Source organism: Pituophis catenifer, unplaced genomic scaffold (assembly GCF_029215685.1).
Source record: "Pituophis catenifer annectens isolate HBS135680 unplaced genomic scaffold, rPitCat1.0.hap2 SCAF_2, whole genome shotgun sequence".
In the NCBI taxonomy this organism is placed as follows: domain Eukaryota; kingdom Metazoa; phylum Chordata; class Lepidosauria; order Squamata; family Colubridae; genus Pituophis; species Pituophis catenifer.
This window is the reverse complement of record NW_027256882.1, coordinates 113910918-113922958: the sequence shown is the minus strand read 5'-3', so window position 1 is coordinate 113922958 and position 12041 is coordinate 113910918. Positions and strand designations below refer to the sequence as shown.

General features: G+C 35.9%; 1 protein-coding gene across 1 annotated transcript; it reads right to left on the bottom strand.

Annotated features, from left to right (window-relative positions):
• Window positions 1-979: 979 nt before the first annotated feature.
• Window positions 980-11089, bottom strand: KCNMB1 (potassium calcium-activated channel subfamily M regulatory beta subunit 1). The gene is made up of 4 exons (XM_070934033.1): window positions 11017-11089; window positions 6609-6777; window positions 4395-4590; window positions 980-1264 (listed from the first exon to the last, which is right to left on the bottom strand). Exons 2-4 carry the CDS (start codon window positions 6743-6745, stop codon window positions 980-982), a joined length of 618 nt encoding a protein of 205 aa, XP_070790134.1. The 5' UTR covers window positions 6746-6777; window positions 11017-11089.
• Between the last annotated feature and the right edge of the window lie 952 nt (window positions 11090-12041).

The following is a 12041-nucleotide window of genomic DNA, read 5'->3' as shown; positions in this document are numbered from 1 at the left end:
AGATACTTAGATGTTCATTTTCTTAAAAATGAATTTGGAAAATGCTTAGAATAAACTGATTTAAAATAATAATAATATGTTGCCTGGTTGTCATGTCACCACAATAGACCAACCCTCATTTTCTGGAGGACAGAAAGAGACAGCAACCATCCTGTTAATTTCATACTGAATATCAAAGTAAGTCACGGTGCATTTTTCTGCTCCACTTTCCAAAACACAATTTTCTGTGTTATGTTGCCTAGAGCACTTCTGTTTCTTTGGGATAGCTTGCTTCAGTTTGTTAAGGATAACCTCAGAAATTCATTAGCTATTTTACAGAGGCAAGAACGCCCCTTCAATTGAGAAAGTGCTTACGTGGTTCAGTGATCATGTAAACAAAAATTAAATCAGCTACCTCATCCAAATTCCTCACGATGACTAGAAATATTAACAAAAAATGTATTTTGTCAAATCTAAATAATATAACTGAATTTGTAAAAAATGTGGTGAACTCAGACAAGTATAATTTGAATGTCTCCTGTCTAATTTGATGTCTCCTCTTATCTATATTTTCCTTATCTTTATTGCAGTGTTGTTTATCCTCAGTGTAAATTTGAGAACTTACTCCCGATTTGCCTCTAATACAGGTAATACTTGATTTATGACCAAAACTGAGCCCAACATTTCTGTTGCTAAGTGAAAAATGTGTTAAGTGAATTTTGCCCCATTTTATAACCTTTGCCACAGTTGTTAAGTGGATTTTTGCAGTTGCAGTTGTTAAGTTAGTAACACAGTTGTTAAGTGAATCTGGCTTCCCCATTGATTTGGCTTGTAAGAGGATTGCAAAAGGTGATCACATGACTCCTGGAATGCCGCAAGGGTCATAAGTCCCCTTTTTCAGTGCCATTTGTAAGTTTGAGCAGTCACTAAATGAACTGTTGTAAGGTGAGGATGACCTGTACAAAAGTGAATGCAAAATCCAGATCTTAGTTAGAAAAAGCTATATGAGTGTTCTGCGTTGTTTAGCAGAGACTAAGGCAAGATACTGGCTTAGTTTCACCAAGATGACTATCAAGATTCCACCAATCAGTAGCACAGTTGGCCAGGCAAAAGCAATGAGAAGGCCTTCTGGAGGATACAATCTCTTGAAAAGGACACTCTTTTCTTTCCTTGATGGGTCATAATGGCAAAGAAACCTCTGATGCTTTCTGAAATTGTCTCTTATCATTTCTACATGCTGCTGAACTTTTTTATAATTCTCCATATCAGGCGGTATATAAGAGCACTGCAGAAGAAAAGAAAAAAAAACTCAGGATTACTGCTTTTCACAATTATTGACTGAGAGTAAAACAGTAATTTGGGGGTACTTTTAATCAGTGCTGCCTTAATATTGTTTTTCTCTGCACTGTGACTGTTGTGAACTAGATTATGAATACTACATGTATCCTATTGTGACTTTTGTAGGGGAATCCATGAACTTTCCAAAGCTATCCTTCATTTATTTATTGTTAATCAGGGTTTTTCAGGGTCAGAGGAAGATCATAACTCAACCTATTCTTACAAGCAATTAAGGAATCAAAAGTCTTTTCCTCTGCTGTGATTAGAACTAAAGGAACTATAGGTATAGTATAGGATTGCAAGGAAAATATTGCTAGGAAAAAACTGGGATCATAGATTTCCTTCCTTCCTCCCTCCCTCCCTCCCTCCCTCCCTCCCTCCGGAATATTATTTATGTGAGCATAGATAGAAGGGAAATTGTTTATTTAGTTATCAAATCTGTACACCACCCATTTCATCTGCATAACTGTGGACAGCGTACAAATAGAACATTAGGAATGAACTGACACATTTGCTAATAAGCAAGATTTTAGATTAGAGGAAAATGGATTCATGAAATTTTGCTGAAGAAGGGGAAAATATTATAGGATTTTTTAAAATTACTACAATTTTATACATTTTTGAAATTTGAGAATTATACTCAATGTTTTGGAATTAAATATTTGAATTTCATCTTAGAGTTATGAAGCCTCTGATAGTGAGACTTTCTCAATTGTAAACAATGAAGGGAACACTATGTCTATCCTTGCAATTAAGTTTCATGTATAGTTTGCTTCCTTATAATTTTCTACAGATGTTTGATCTGTAACCTTAGGGAGTAATCCTATTGGATAAATTGGGATACACAGTAGATATTTATAATGTTATAGCTTGTGTTTTCACTTTTTCCCCAATACACATAGAGATGAGGGTCAGGGGTGAAATCCAGCAGGTTCTGGAGAACTGGTAGCAGAAATTTTGATCAGTTCAGCGAACCGGTAGCGGAAATTTTGAGTAGTTTGGAGGACTGGCAAATACCAGCTCTGGCTGGCCCCAGAGTGGGGTGGGAATGGAGATTTTGCAGTATCCTTCCCCGGAGTGGGATGGGGTGCTGATACCAGTAAAGGGGCAAAAGTTAGGATGAATGGATCAGAGGTGGGTTTCAGCAGGTTCTGACCAGTTCTGGAGAACCGATAGTGGAAATTTTGAGTAGTTTGGAGAACTAGCAGTAAAAATTCTGATTAGCCCCGCCCCCATCTATTCTCTACCTCCCAAGTCCCAGCTGATCAGGAGGAAATGGGGATTTTTCAGTAACCTCAGTAATCCTAACCTGGATTGAGGAGGGAATGGAGATTTTACAATATCCTTCCCCTGCCACCCCCACCATGCCACACCACGCTCACCAAGCCACGCCCACAGAACCAGTAGTAAAAAAAAAAGGGATTTCACCACTGGTGAAATGAAGAAAAAATTACAAATATTGCAGTTAATGTGGACTAATATATACTTTAAACTATAAATTTCTTGGGGGATAAACATATATAGAATGATGCTGTTAAAATTTTTAGCATGCTGAAAGGTTAGATTAGCCATTGATATTGGAGATGATGTGAATTGTTGGTGAGATGAATTTGATGTTCTGCTAAGAGTAGTATCAATTGTCTAATTATATAAGAAGCCTTAAGAAATATTTTGACAAAATTCAAAATATGTAGCATTAATAGGATTCTATGGTATTGGAGAAGGAAAGGACGAAAGTCTAGTGTTATGAACCATATGACAGTCCAGTGCCTTGGGTAGAATGCCTTGGAATGTCTACTATATTGTTGTAATATGAAATTTGAAATGTGCTTATTTTTATTTACAAAGTCAAAACGTTGAAGATAAATGAAGCAGCATTTCTAGTTATACCTTAGAGATCCAATTTTACTTAAGATGAATTAGCTCATAGCAATATTTAATTTACATGAAAAAAAAGTACTCTCTTAAAATTAGGACTGTTTAATTGAAAAGGCTGGAAATCTGAGGTCCACCCCAGATACCTGAAGGAACTAACTGAATATAGCATGAATATTCCTGATTTCTCTTTTTAATTGCTCTTGCCTGCTGGAGATTGAATGTGTAAGCACCATTTCAAGGCCTTAAAGTAAATGTTGAGCTACCCCTTAGGGAAATTTGCTTCACTGTTTTTATCTACAGAATTATAGATTGCTGTGTAAATGAAATGATTTTCTGCTAGGCTATGAATTATAGCAAAGTGATGGCTTCCATAAGAAATGAGCCTGAAAATGAAGGAATGTAAAACACGATTAGGTAGAAGAAACAGCATTTATATATTACAGCAAATATACATAGCTTATAGTATTTGATATAATTCTAAATTGCTCTTGCATAATACAAGGATGAATATGTTTAGTTCTGCTATGACCTCTGATGATCTGTATCACTCAGAATTCCAGAAGAAAATGTGGATTTGGGAGGACAGAAATAATTCCTGCACATGTAACATTGCAGTAATGATACTGAATAATAATGACTTTTATTTATTGTACGCTGCCCAGAGTCCCTCTTTGAGGGAGATGAGCCATTCAGAAATATAATATATGAAGAAGGTAACATTATTGGTTTAAATATAACATTCTTTGAAAGCTGCTATATGAAGTATGTCTAGGAGTTGAGGCAAAGCCAGTATAAATTTATTTATGTGGGGAACTTCACTGAGGCAAAACAATGCTGCCTTCCATCAAACTATTACTTAAATACCTTTGAGCCCAAGTGATGCCTGACTTTTATGCAAGGAACAACTACATAAATACCATCAAAACTGCCCATCGCTGACAGGATAGGAATTCAGGATTGTAGTTGAACAAAATTCATTACTATTCAGAAACCTTTATTATTTGCATTATCTACCAGGACAGACAAAATTCTGCCATAGGGAGTTACCTTTTGCTTCAATGATATTTCAGGACAAGAAAGGATAATTTGGCAAGAATAGCCATTGTATCACCATTTATTATATCTCTTCTTGCTTGTATCCTGTTTAGAATTTGCTGAGTAGTAGTAGAACGCACACCCTTAATATATAGCATACAAACCTTGGGATTTCTGTCCACAGTGATCTCTGTGTGGTAGAGCATGACTAATTGCCCTAAATGGGTTAAATTCACATAGATTTCCAGACAAGGATAGTGAAAAATATTTTTATCCTCAGAGCCTTCAATGAATGAACAATGGACTTTTTCCTTGATGTTAGCTGTCACTACATTGCATTCACCTTCATCAGCCCAGACACTGCAGAGACAAATTTATTAAGAATTTATGCATAACTTAAGCCTGGTAGTACATAAATATCTGTTTTTGATATTGTCAGCACAACTTGTGTAAAAAATACGGTGAGACAAAACAGTATTAAAATTATATTGTCCATGTGAGTAAAGGCAAATAGCAATCACAGTAGTACTTAGACTTATATACTGCTTCACAGTGCTTTATAGACATCTCTAAGTGGTGTACACAAAAGTCAGCATATTGCCCCCAACAATCTCATTTCACCCACCTCAGGATGGAAGGCTGAGTCAACTTTGAACCGGTCAGAATTGAACTGCTGGCAGTGAGCAGAGTTTGCTTGCATTACTGCATTCTAACCACTGCACCATCACAGTTCTTATGTACACTTTTAGCAAATGCTCTGGCATACACATACACACACACACACACACACACACTATGATTTTGAGTATGCTTTTCCTATCATCTGATAGGCCAATAAAATACAAACTCTTTAGGGTAACACAATCATATTTTTTTAAATCCCACATTTATAAACATACTTAATACTGCTTCCTCCAATTTTGTCCACAGCAACCCTGTGAGGTGGATTGGGCTGAGAGAGTGACCAGCTCAAAATCACCCAGCTGGATTTCCTGCTTAAAGTGGGACTAGAAATCACAGTCTCCTGGCCCTTCTAGCCTGATGGCTCAACCACTACATCAAACTGGCTCTCATGTTTATTTAATTAAGATTATTAAAATTTGAATAGAAAGATATTTCAAAACATATATGATAGAGAGGTTGATGATTAAGTGATTAGAATTAGTTCAGGATTCCTTTCCACATTCAGATCAGTTTGGAATAATGCAGAAAAGAATGTTAGTTCCTAATGGATTTGATGGCTCAAGTGGAGATAGGAATGGTCTCTATAGAAAAAAAATCCTACCTGGGATCCCACGGTGCCTCAGAATAGAATCCATAGTAGTTTAGGGATCTCTGACTCTTATGGAGGATTGACTTTTCTCTCTCTTACACCCACACACATGGATCCATACTTTTTCCCCTTAACAACATTCCTCTTTTCCCCCCTAGTTCAGATGTCTTTCTTTCATTCCATCTTTCTCTTATTTTCTCCCTTTTCTGCTCTTTTTTTTTCTGAAATGGAGGGAAATACATGTGGAGGTGAATTTCTGTGTCTGATATGTGCAGATAGGGATGAATCCGTTTTGTTAAATGGAGTATTTTATTTTACATGCAGTTAGTTTGATTAGTAGTTGTTAATTTAATTAGTATTAATTTACTTTTTTGTCCTTACCCTCCGTGTGTGGGGGTGTATACGGTTTATACTGGGTATATAAACCTCACACAGAGATTTAATGAGTCAGCTTTATGTTGTCATGCTTGGACTTTTCTCAACCTATTGTCACAAGTTGGCCTTGGGGAAAAAAGAACGAAGGAGAAATCCTGGCCCAGTTATACTATTGCCATACATGTACAGTATTAAGTTAACTATGAAAGAAAGATGATAATTCCTGTGTTCTAGAAGCAAAAACTTCTTCCATTTAAACAACACAGCTTCCAGTTTAACAATTTATGTTTCAGCTTTAATATATTAATGAAGATTATTTATTAAATGCTTTCTGAGTACAATAGAATTTCCATTTTGAGAGGCATCACATGTTCAGAGCTACGTGACACCAGATTCATTTGTATAATCCAGCTAGCCATTCACTGGAGATGAACATACTCTCTATTGGTATCTCTCCCTTCCCCAGCATTTTAAAGGGACAAATGAGGCATTAAAAATCAATTAGTTTAGTTTCTCCACCTCTGCAAAACTCTGAGAGGAAATAAATCATGGAAATAAGGCATACGTTTTGTACCTAGTCATCCCATAGCATAGAAGAAAGACATTTTCCAGTCTTTCCACTAATGTCTTCTGCTAAAGTTGCCAAAGCTTCCAAACAGACTCACTTGCTGCTTGGAGACCCACTTTTTTTTTCTTTTTTGCATGGTTTAAGAAATAACGTTTCTTTTACCTTCCTCTATGTAAAGGCACCAGGACGATACCAATAAAAAGATACATCATTGCTGAGCAGGCCATCATTCCCAAACCTAGCCATAGGGCCCTGGTCTCCCCTCGTTTCTGTGATGCCACCACCTTTTTCTGTAACATGACTTCTTGGGATGCTTCTGTGGTTCTTATCTCTGCATAAAAATATAATCAAATCCATCAGGTTTGTTTGTATGACAGCTCCACTAACAGTAAACTCATCCTTATCCCAGAGATTGCATATAACTCGGTTTAATATTATTAAGTACTTGCTTGCCAAAAATAAAAACTCGAGAACAAGCCCAATTTTGCGAGATATACAATAGTATTTACTCACTTTTTCAAGGGTAACATCAAAAAAATCACACTTCAGGTGCTCAGATCATCGAGTATCTTTTTTTCTCAATAGGAACAGTTTAGTGTTTCATTTGTAAATGCTGGTGGATTTTTGTAGCCAAAATTCTAAAGGGCATTTCATTTCCTGAAACTAGCGGTTCTCATCCCATGCACACTAACACAGCCAGTTTTAGCCCATTTTTGGCCTGCAGAGATGTAAGAGAGAAAGAAAGAGATAGATATACACACACACACACACACACACACACACACACACACACACACACACACAGAGAGAGAGAGAGAGAGAGAGAGAGAGAGAGAGAGAGAGAGAGAGAAGGACAGAGACAAGAGACAAGAGACACACAGAGAGAGAGACACAGAGAGAGACTTGTTGATTTTAAGCTCCTTGGGGCTCAGAAGAATTGCTGCAAAACTGAGTTTCTTGAAGCTGATCACTAGACTCCTAAACAACTGAAAAAACAATCTAGTAAAAAGAAAAGTCAACCAAAAGAGAAACATGCAAACAAAAGCAAACAAAACACCCCCAGGAGCGAAACAAATTAAAGTTTAATTTGTGTGCATTGTTTAATGGACTGTTAAATTGGCCACGCCCACCTAGTCACATGGCCTAGCCACACCCACCAAGTCACATGACCATCTAGCCAGACCCACCCATGAATTGGCCCCCTGTTTAAAAAGTTTGAGGAATCCTGTGTTATGCATTTCCTTCTTTTGCTAGGTAATACATAACTACCCTCCCTATCCTCTTTCGATACAAAACAGCTGTAGAAGTGTTTTTGTCAGAAGTGTGGCAGGCAGAATGAAGTTCTCCTTTCCCTGTAGTCTGGTTTTCAGGAATTTGTTTACAAGTTTGGAAGGAAGACAGATTTATTTGAGAAGGGCATATCAGTGATGCTGGGGTTGGTGACAGTGGAGAGGTTGTGATTCATTTTACTTCACCCTCAGGCTCTCCTTTCAATTGAATTGCAGTCTTGTGCAATCCCCCAAAGTCATCCAAATAGTGAAACTATTTATAACAATCCTTGGAGAGTGTATTTGTAAAGTCTATTGCAGCTCGGATGCCATGTAACTATGCCATTTGGACATGCTGTGAAAAAGGGAACTAGACATAATATGGACACCCTTGAATAACTTCCAGTGTAAGATGCTATGAACCTAAAACGTGTCAGCTTCTTTTCTAAGAACAGTTCTATGCTGAACATTTCTTCCATATTATTTCCCCATCAATTCTCTCACAGGCTGCTGGATAATAAACTGCTTTCAAATTTTAATACAGTTCTCATGTGTTAAGTCCAGGAGTCTAAAGCTTTAGATTCCTGAGCTAAATTGATAGGAAGAATATGAGCATGGCTTTACAACTGGAAGGGAGGATTCGATAACCTGTGCCAAACTGATGATGCTGTCTGATAGCTGAAAGTGCAAATAATCTACAAGGTCTAGTAACGAAAGTTAAGGAGCACAGAGAAAAAAAATGGGACTAAAATTAAACATAAAGACGACCAAACTAATGATCACAGAAATAACAACCAGCTTTAGAAATGACAGTGAATAGCTTCTGCCTAGAATCATCAACACTAAATAAATTGATTGTCGAGAATCACACCATGGACTAGCACAGAGTAGCACTCGAGCAGCCAGCAAGGCCTTGGAAAAGATACTCAGATGTGGTTGATGTGTGTATATCTATGAAGATCAGAATAGTGCAAGCAATGGTTTTTCCTAAGACTCCATGGAAGTAAAAGTTGGACTTTGAAGAAGCAGGATAGAAATTGTGTTGAAGTTTTTGCCCGTTGGTATTGGAGAAGACTCCTGAGAATACCATGGAGGGATAAGAAAATAGATAAGTAGGGAATTGAATACATCAAGTCAGAGTTTTCACTCAAGGCACAAACATCAGGTGCAAATGACCTACCTCAGATTATATGAAAACCTTGCTTTCTAGAGAAGGTTCTAATGCTTGGGGAGGTGGAAGGATTTGGTTACAGTGACAGTGAGTGCACCATTGGAACGTCTGTAGGACTAGGTTGAGAAAAGATCCTAGTAGAGAAAATCCATATGGTTGTTAACAGTTGACATTGACTTTTTTTTTTTTTTAATTTGATTTATATGCCGCCCTTCTCCGGAGACTCAGGGCGGCTTACAATGCGTTAAGCAATAGCCTTCATTCTTTTGTATATTTTATACAAAGTCAGCTTATTGCCCCCACAAACTGGGTCCTCATTTCACCTACCTTAGAAAGGATGGAAGGCTGAGTCAACCTTGAGCCTTGGAGAGATTCGAACCAGCAGAAATTGCAGGCAGCTGTGTTAATAACAGGGTGCACTAAACCCCTGTACTATCAAGGCTCTTTGATAGCATATAATCAATCTTGGTTGCAGGATTCCTAGTACATCAGTTTATCCCAGTCTTGGATTTTGTTTTTATCATGCTTTTTTTCTTCTTCTAGAGTCTGATTTGATCTTTCTTTTAAAAAAGAAAAGTTCTCCTTAATTTATTTATTGCCCTTTTAAAATGTTTTCAGAAAAGTTCACGAGAAATTTGAATTTATTTATTGAATCCATTATTTATTGAATCCATTATTGAATCCATTTCAGGAATTAAAGGAATGTGGATGGTAGGGAAGAGAGGATAACACTCCTCCACTTTACTTAAGTACTGCCATTATGAATTTCAGAACCCATAATTCTTGAACTCTTGATCTTCCAGCCAATTGAATCTCAATTTGAATCTCAATACTTTTACACCAAGGACAAGAACATATTGTAAATCTCTTTCCACAACAATTTTACAGTAATAATTAAATATAACTTAGTGGATTTTTTTTTTAAAAAATCCACTAAGAAACCTGATTTTTAAACAATAGATTTACTTGTTTTCTACTGCTTCTTTATATGCTGTTATGTGCTGCATAACTTATGAAATGGTGCTCATTTTTTATTCTCTATTGAGAAGCTAGATCAGAGCCCAGTTCTTTGTGGAAACCATCATTCTTTCCTTAATCTCTGAAATATCAATCTCTCTATGGATTTATTTTATAAAGTGAACAATATTTCTACAAATATCAGTTCTCTACATGCCAAACTGTATATAGGGGGAGAAGAAAGGCAAGAAAAAGTCTACACTGGAAATTGGGAAAGTTTCAAAATTGCACATTTAGAAAAACACTGAAGAGAGATTTAGAGATAAAGATAAAGAAAAGTTAGTGAGATAGATCAGATTAAATTGAGCTCACTGTTGAACAGGAATGATCTCTATTATATAACATTTGGTTCCAGGTCACATTTTTCTTTATCTGTACATTGTAAAGTTCATTGATAACAGAACCACAGGTATGACTTTTGACATGAAACAATGGAGTAATATTTCAATTTAATGCTGCCATTACAAGTTTAATAACCCTAATGTACTAAAAGAGTTGAAATCCAAATTAGATGGTAAACAATGTACTTTAAAGAAATCCATTTAACATCTGATTACCTAAAATTAGAACATTACACCCCTCACCCTCAAAACTGTTACTTGTTTGCTATAAATATCTACCTTTCACAATTGGCTCGCTAGTCATTTCTGTATTTTATATTACTATAGACTTTCTCAATATTAATTTGCATTCTAAAATAATGTCATTAAAGAAAATGAAAGCATTTCAAAACACCGAATCCCTTCAAGAAATCAGGAATGGACATTTTGAAAAACATCCAGTTCAAATCCTTTTTGTTAAAACATTAAATGATTTTAATTATCACTAAATAAAACTACGGTGCTGCCACTGTGTGCCCATAAACTAAAACTCGTCATCTTAATATCATAAACACAAAACTATTCTGTTTTTTTTTTCTTTTAGAAAATATATATTGATAAAAAAGGAAAACACCTTCTGTTTTTTGTTTCTCTTCTTACTTAAAATAAGGTTTAAATGTTTCTGCAATCTGGTAAAACTCTAATAGGAATCTAATAGTTCAAATGTTCATGTTATTCAGAAGCGTTGTATACACAAGATTGCTGAAAAGAAACTTTTCAGAAGTCATGCTTACCGCCTTTGAAATGTGGCTGAGAAGTTCATGAATTTTTGGGAAAAAAATGATCTGCAAAGATCAGCTCCATGCTGGGCCCCCAAGTAGCAAATCTGTCAGCTGTAAAATGATTACCTTCCTCCGAAGTTGCTGCTGCTGATTTTTGAAAATGGATGTTTAGCTAACTTTCCTAGTATGAGATTTCTGCTACCATAAATGGTAAGGTATGGAAACATGCAGACTTTTACAAGATTAATAGTGCAATGCAGGGACTGATGTGTTATGAACAATTGTAAGCTAGAATCCTCTATTCCTTTGTGCTGGAAATGGAAAGATTCCTGCTTTGTATGTTATAATGCAACTAAATATAATCTCCATGCACTGGCATACTTTTTAAAGTAACTGAGAATCCGTGGCATTTTCTAAATAGTAACTTTAAAGAGATTCTACTGCCCAGCCATTATTTTTCTTCTTCTCATTTTTATATTAAGATAAGGTTTGTGTTCAATTATTCATATAAATCCGAATGCAGTATACATTTGGATTTATATGAACAATTGAACACAAAGTGTTGATTCTCTTGGATTTCAAAACATGATAAGCCATGATGTTACCTTGGTGATTATTATTTTTTCTCATGGCAACATGCCTCTCAGCAAATGAAGAAAACTGAGAAATAATAATAATAAAAAAAAATTAGAAAGGTTTTGGCAAGGACGGGCCAAAGATTCCCTAAAGATTATGTTTACTTGATTGTTACATCTTGACTGCCACCTTTTTCATCCAGTTACGTGGAAGTTAAAAGTTATTACTGAATCTGTTTGATAATTGTATGTAGAAATTTAAAGGACTTTTAAATAATGAACCATATGCTTGCAGATATGGATGCCAAAAGATTTAGAATTCTGAAAAAAAGATGTAAATGAATGGTCATGTTTTAATGCCATTGTTTACTAAAAGATGGCAGAAATGTTGAGAAGACGATGTTTAAGTAGTGAAAAATTCCAGAAAAATATTGGAAGCAATATTTTTTTTTAACACATTCT

Bases quoted from the DNA above. Each gene is read 5' to 3' on its own strand.
- KCNMB1 (XM_070934033.1), bottom strand. From the start codon at position 6,745: ATGTTACAGAAAAAGGTGGTGGCATCACAGAAACGAGGGGAGACCAGG. The intron at 4,591-6,608 runs GTAAAAGAAACG...TTGTCTCTGCAG, and splicing joins GTGCCTTTACATAGAGGAAG to TGTCTGGGCTGATGAAGGTG. The intron at 1,265-4,394 runs GTTTGTATGCTA...TTTCTTCTGCAG, and splicing joins CTGTGGACAGAAATCCCAAG to TGCTCTTATATACCGCCTGA.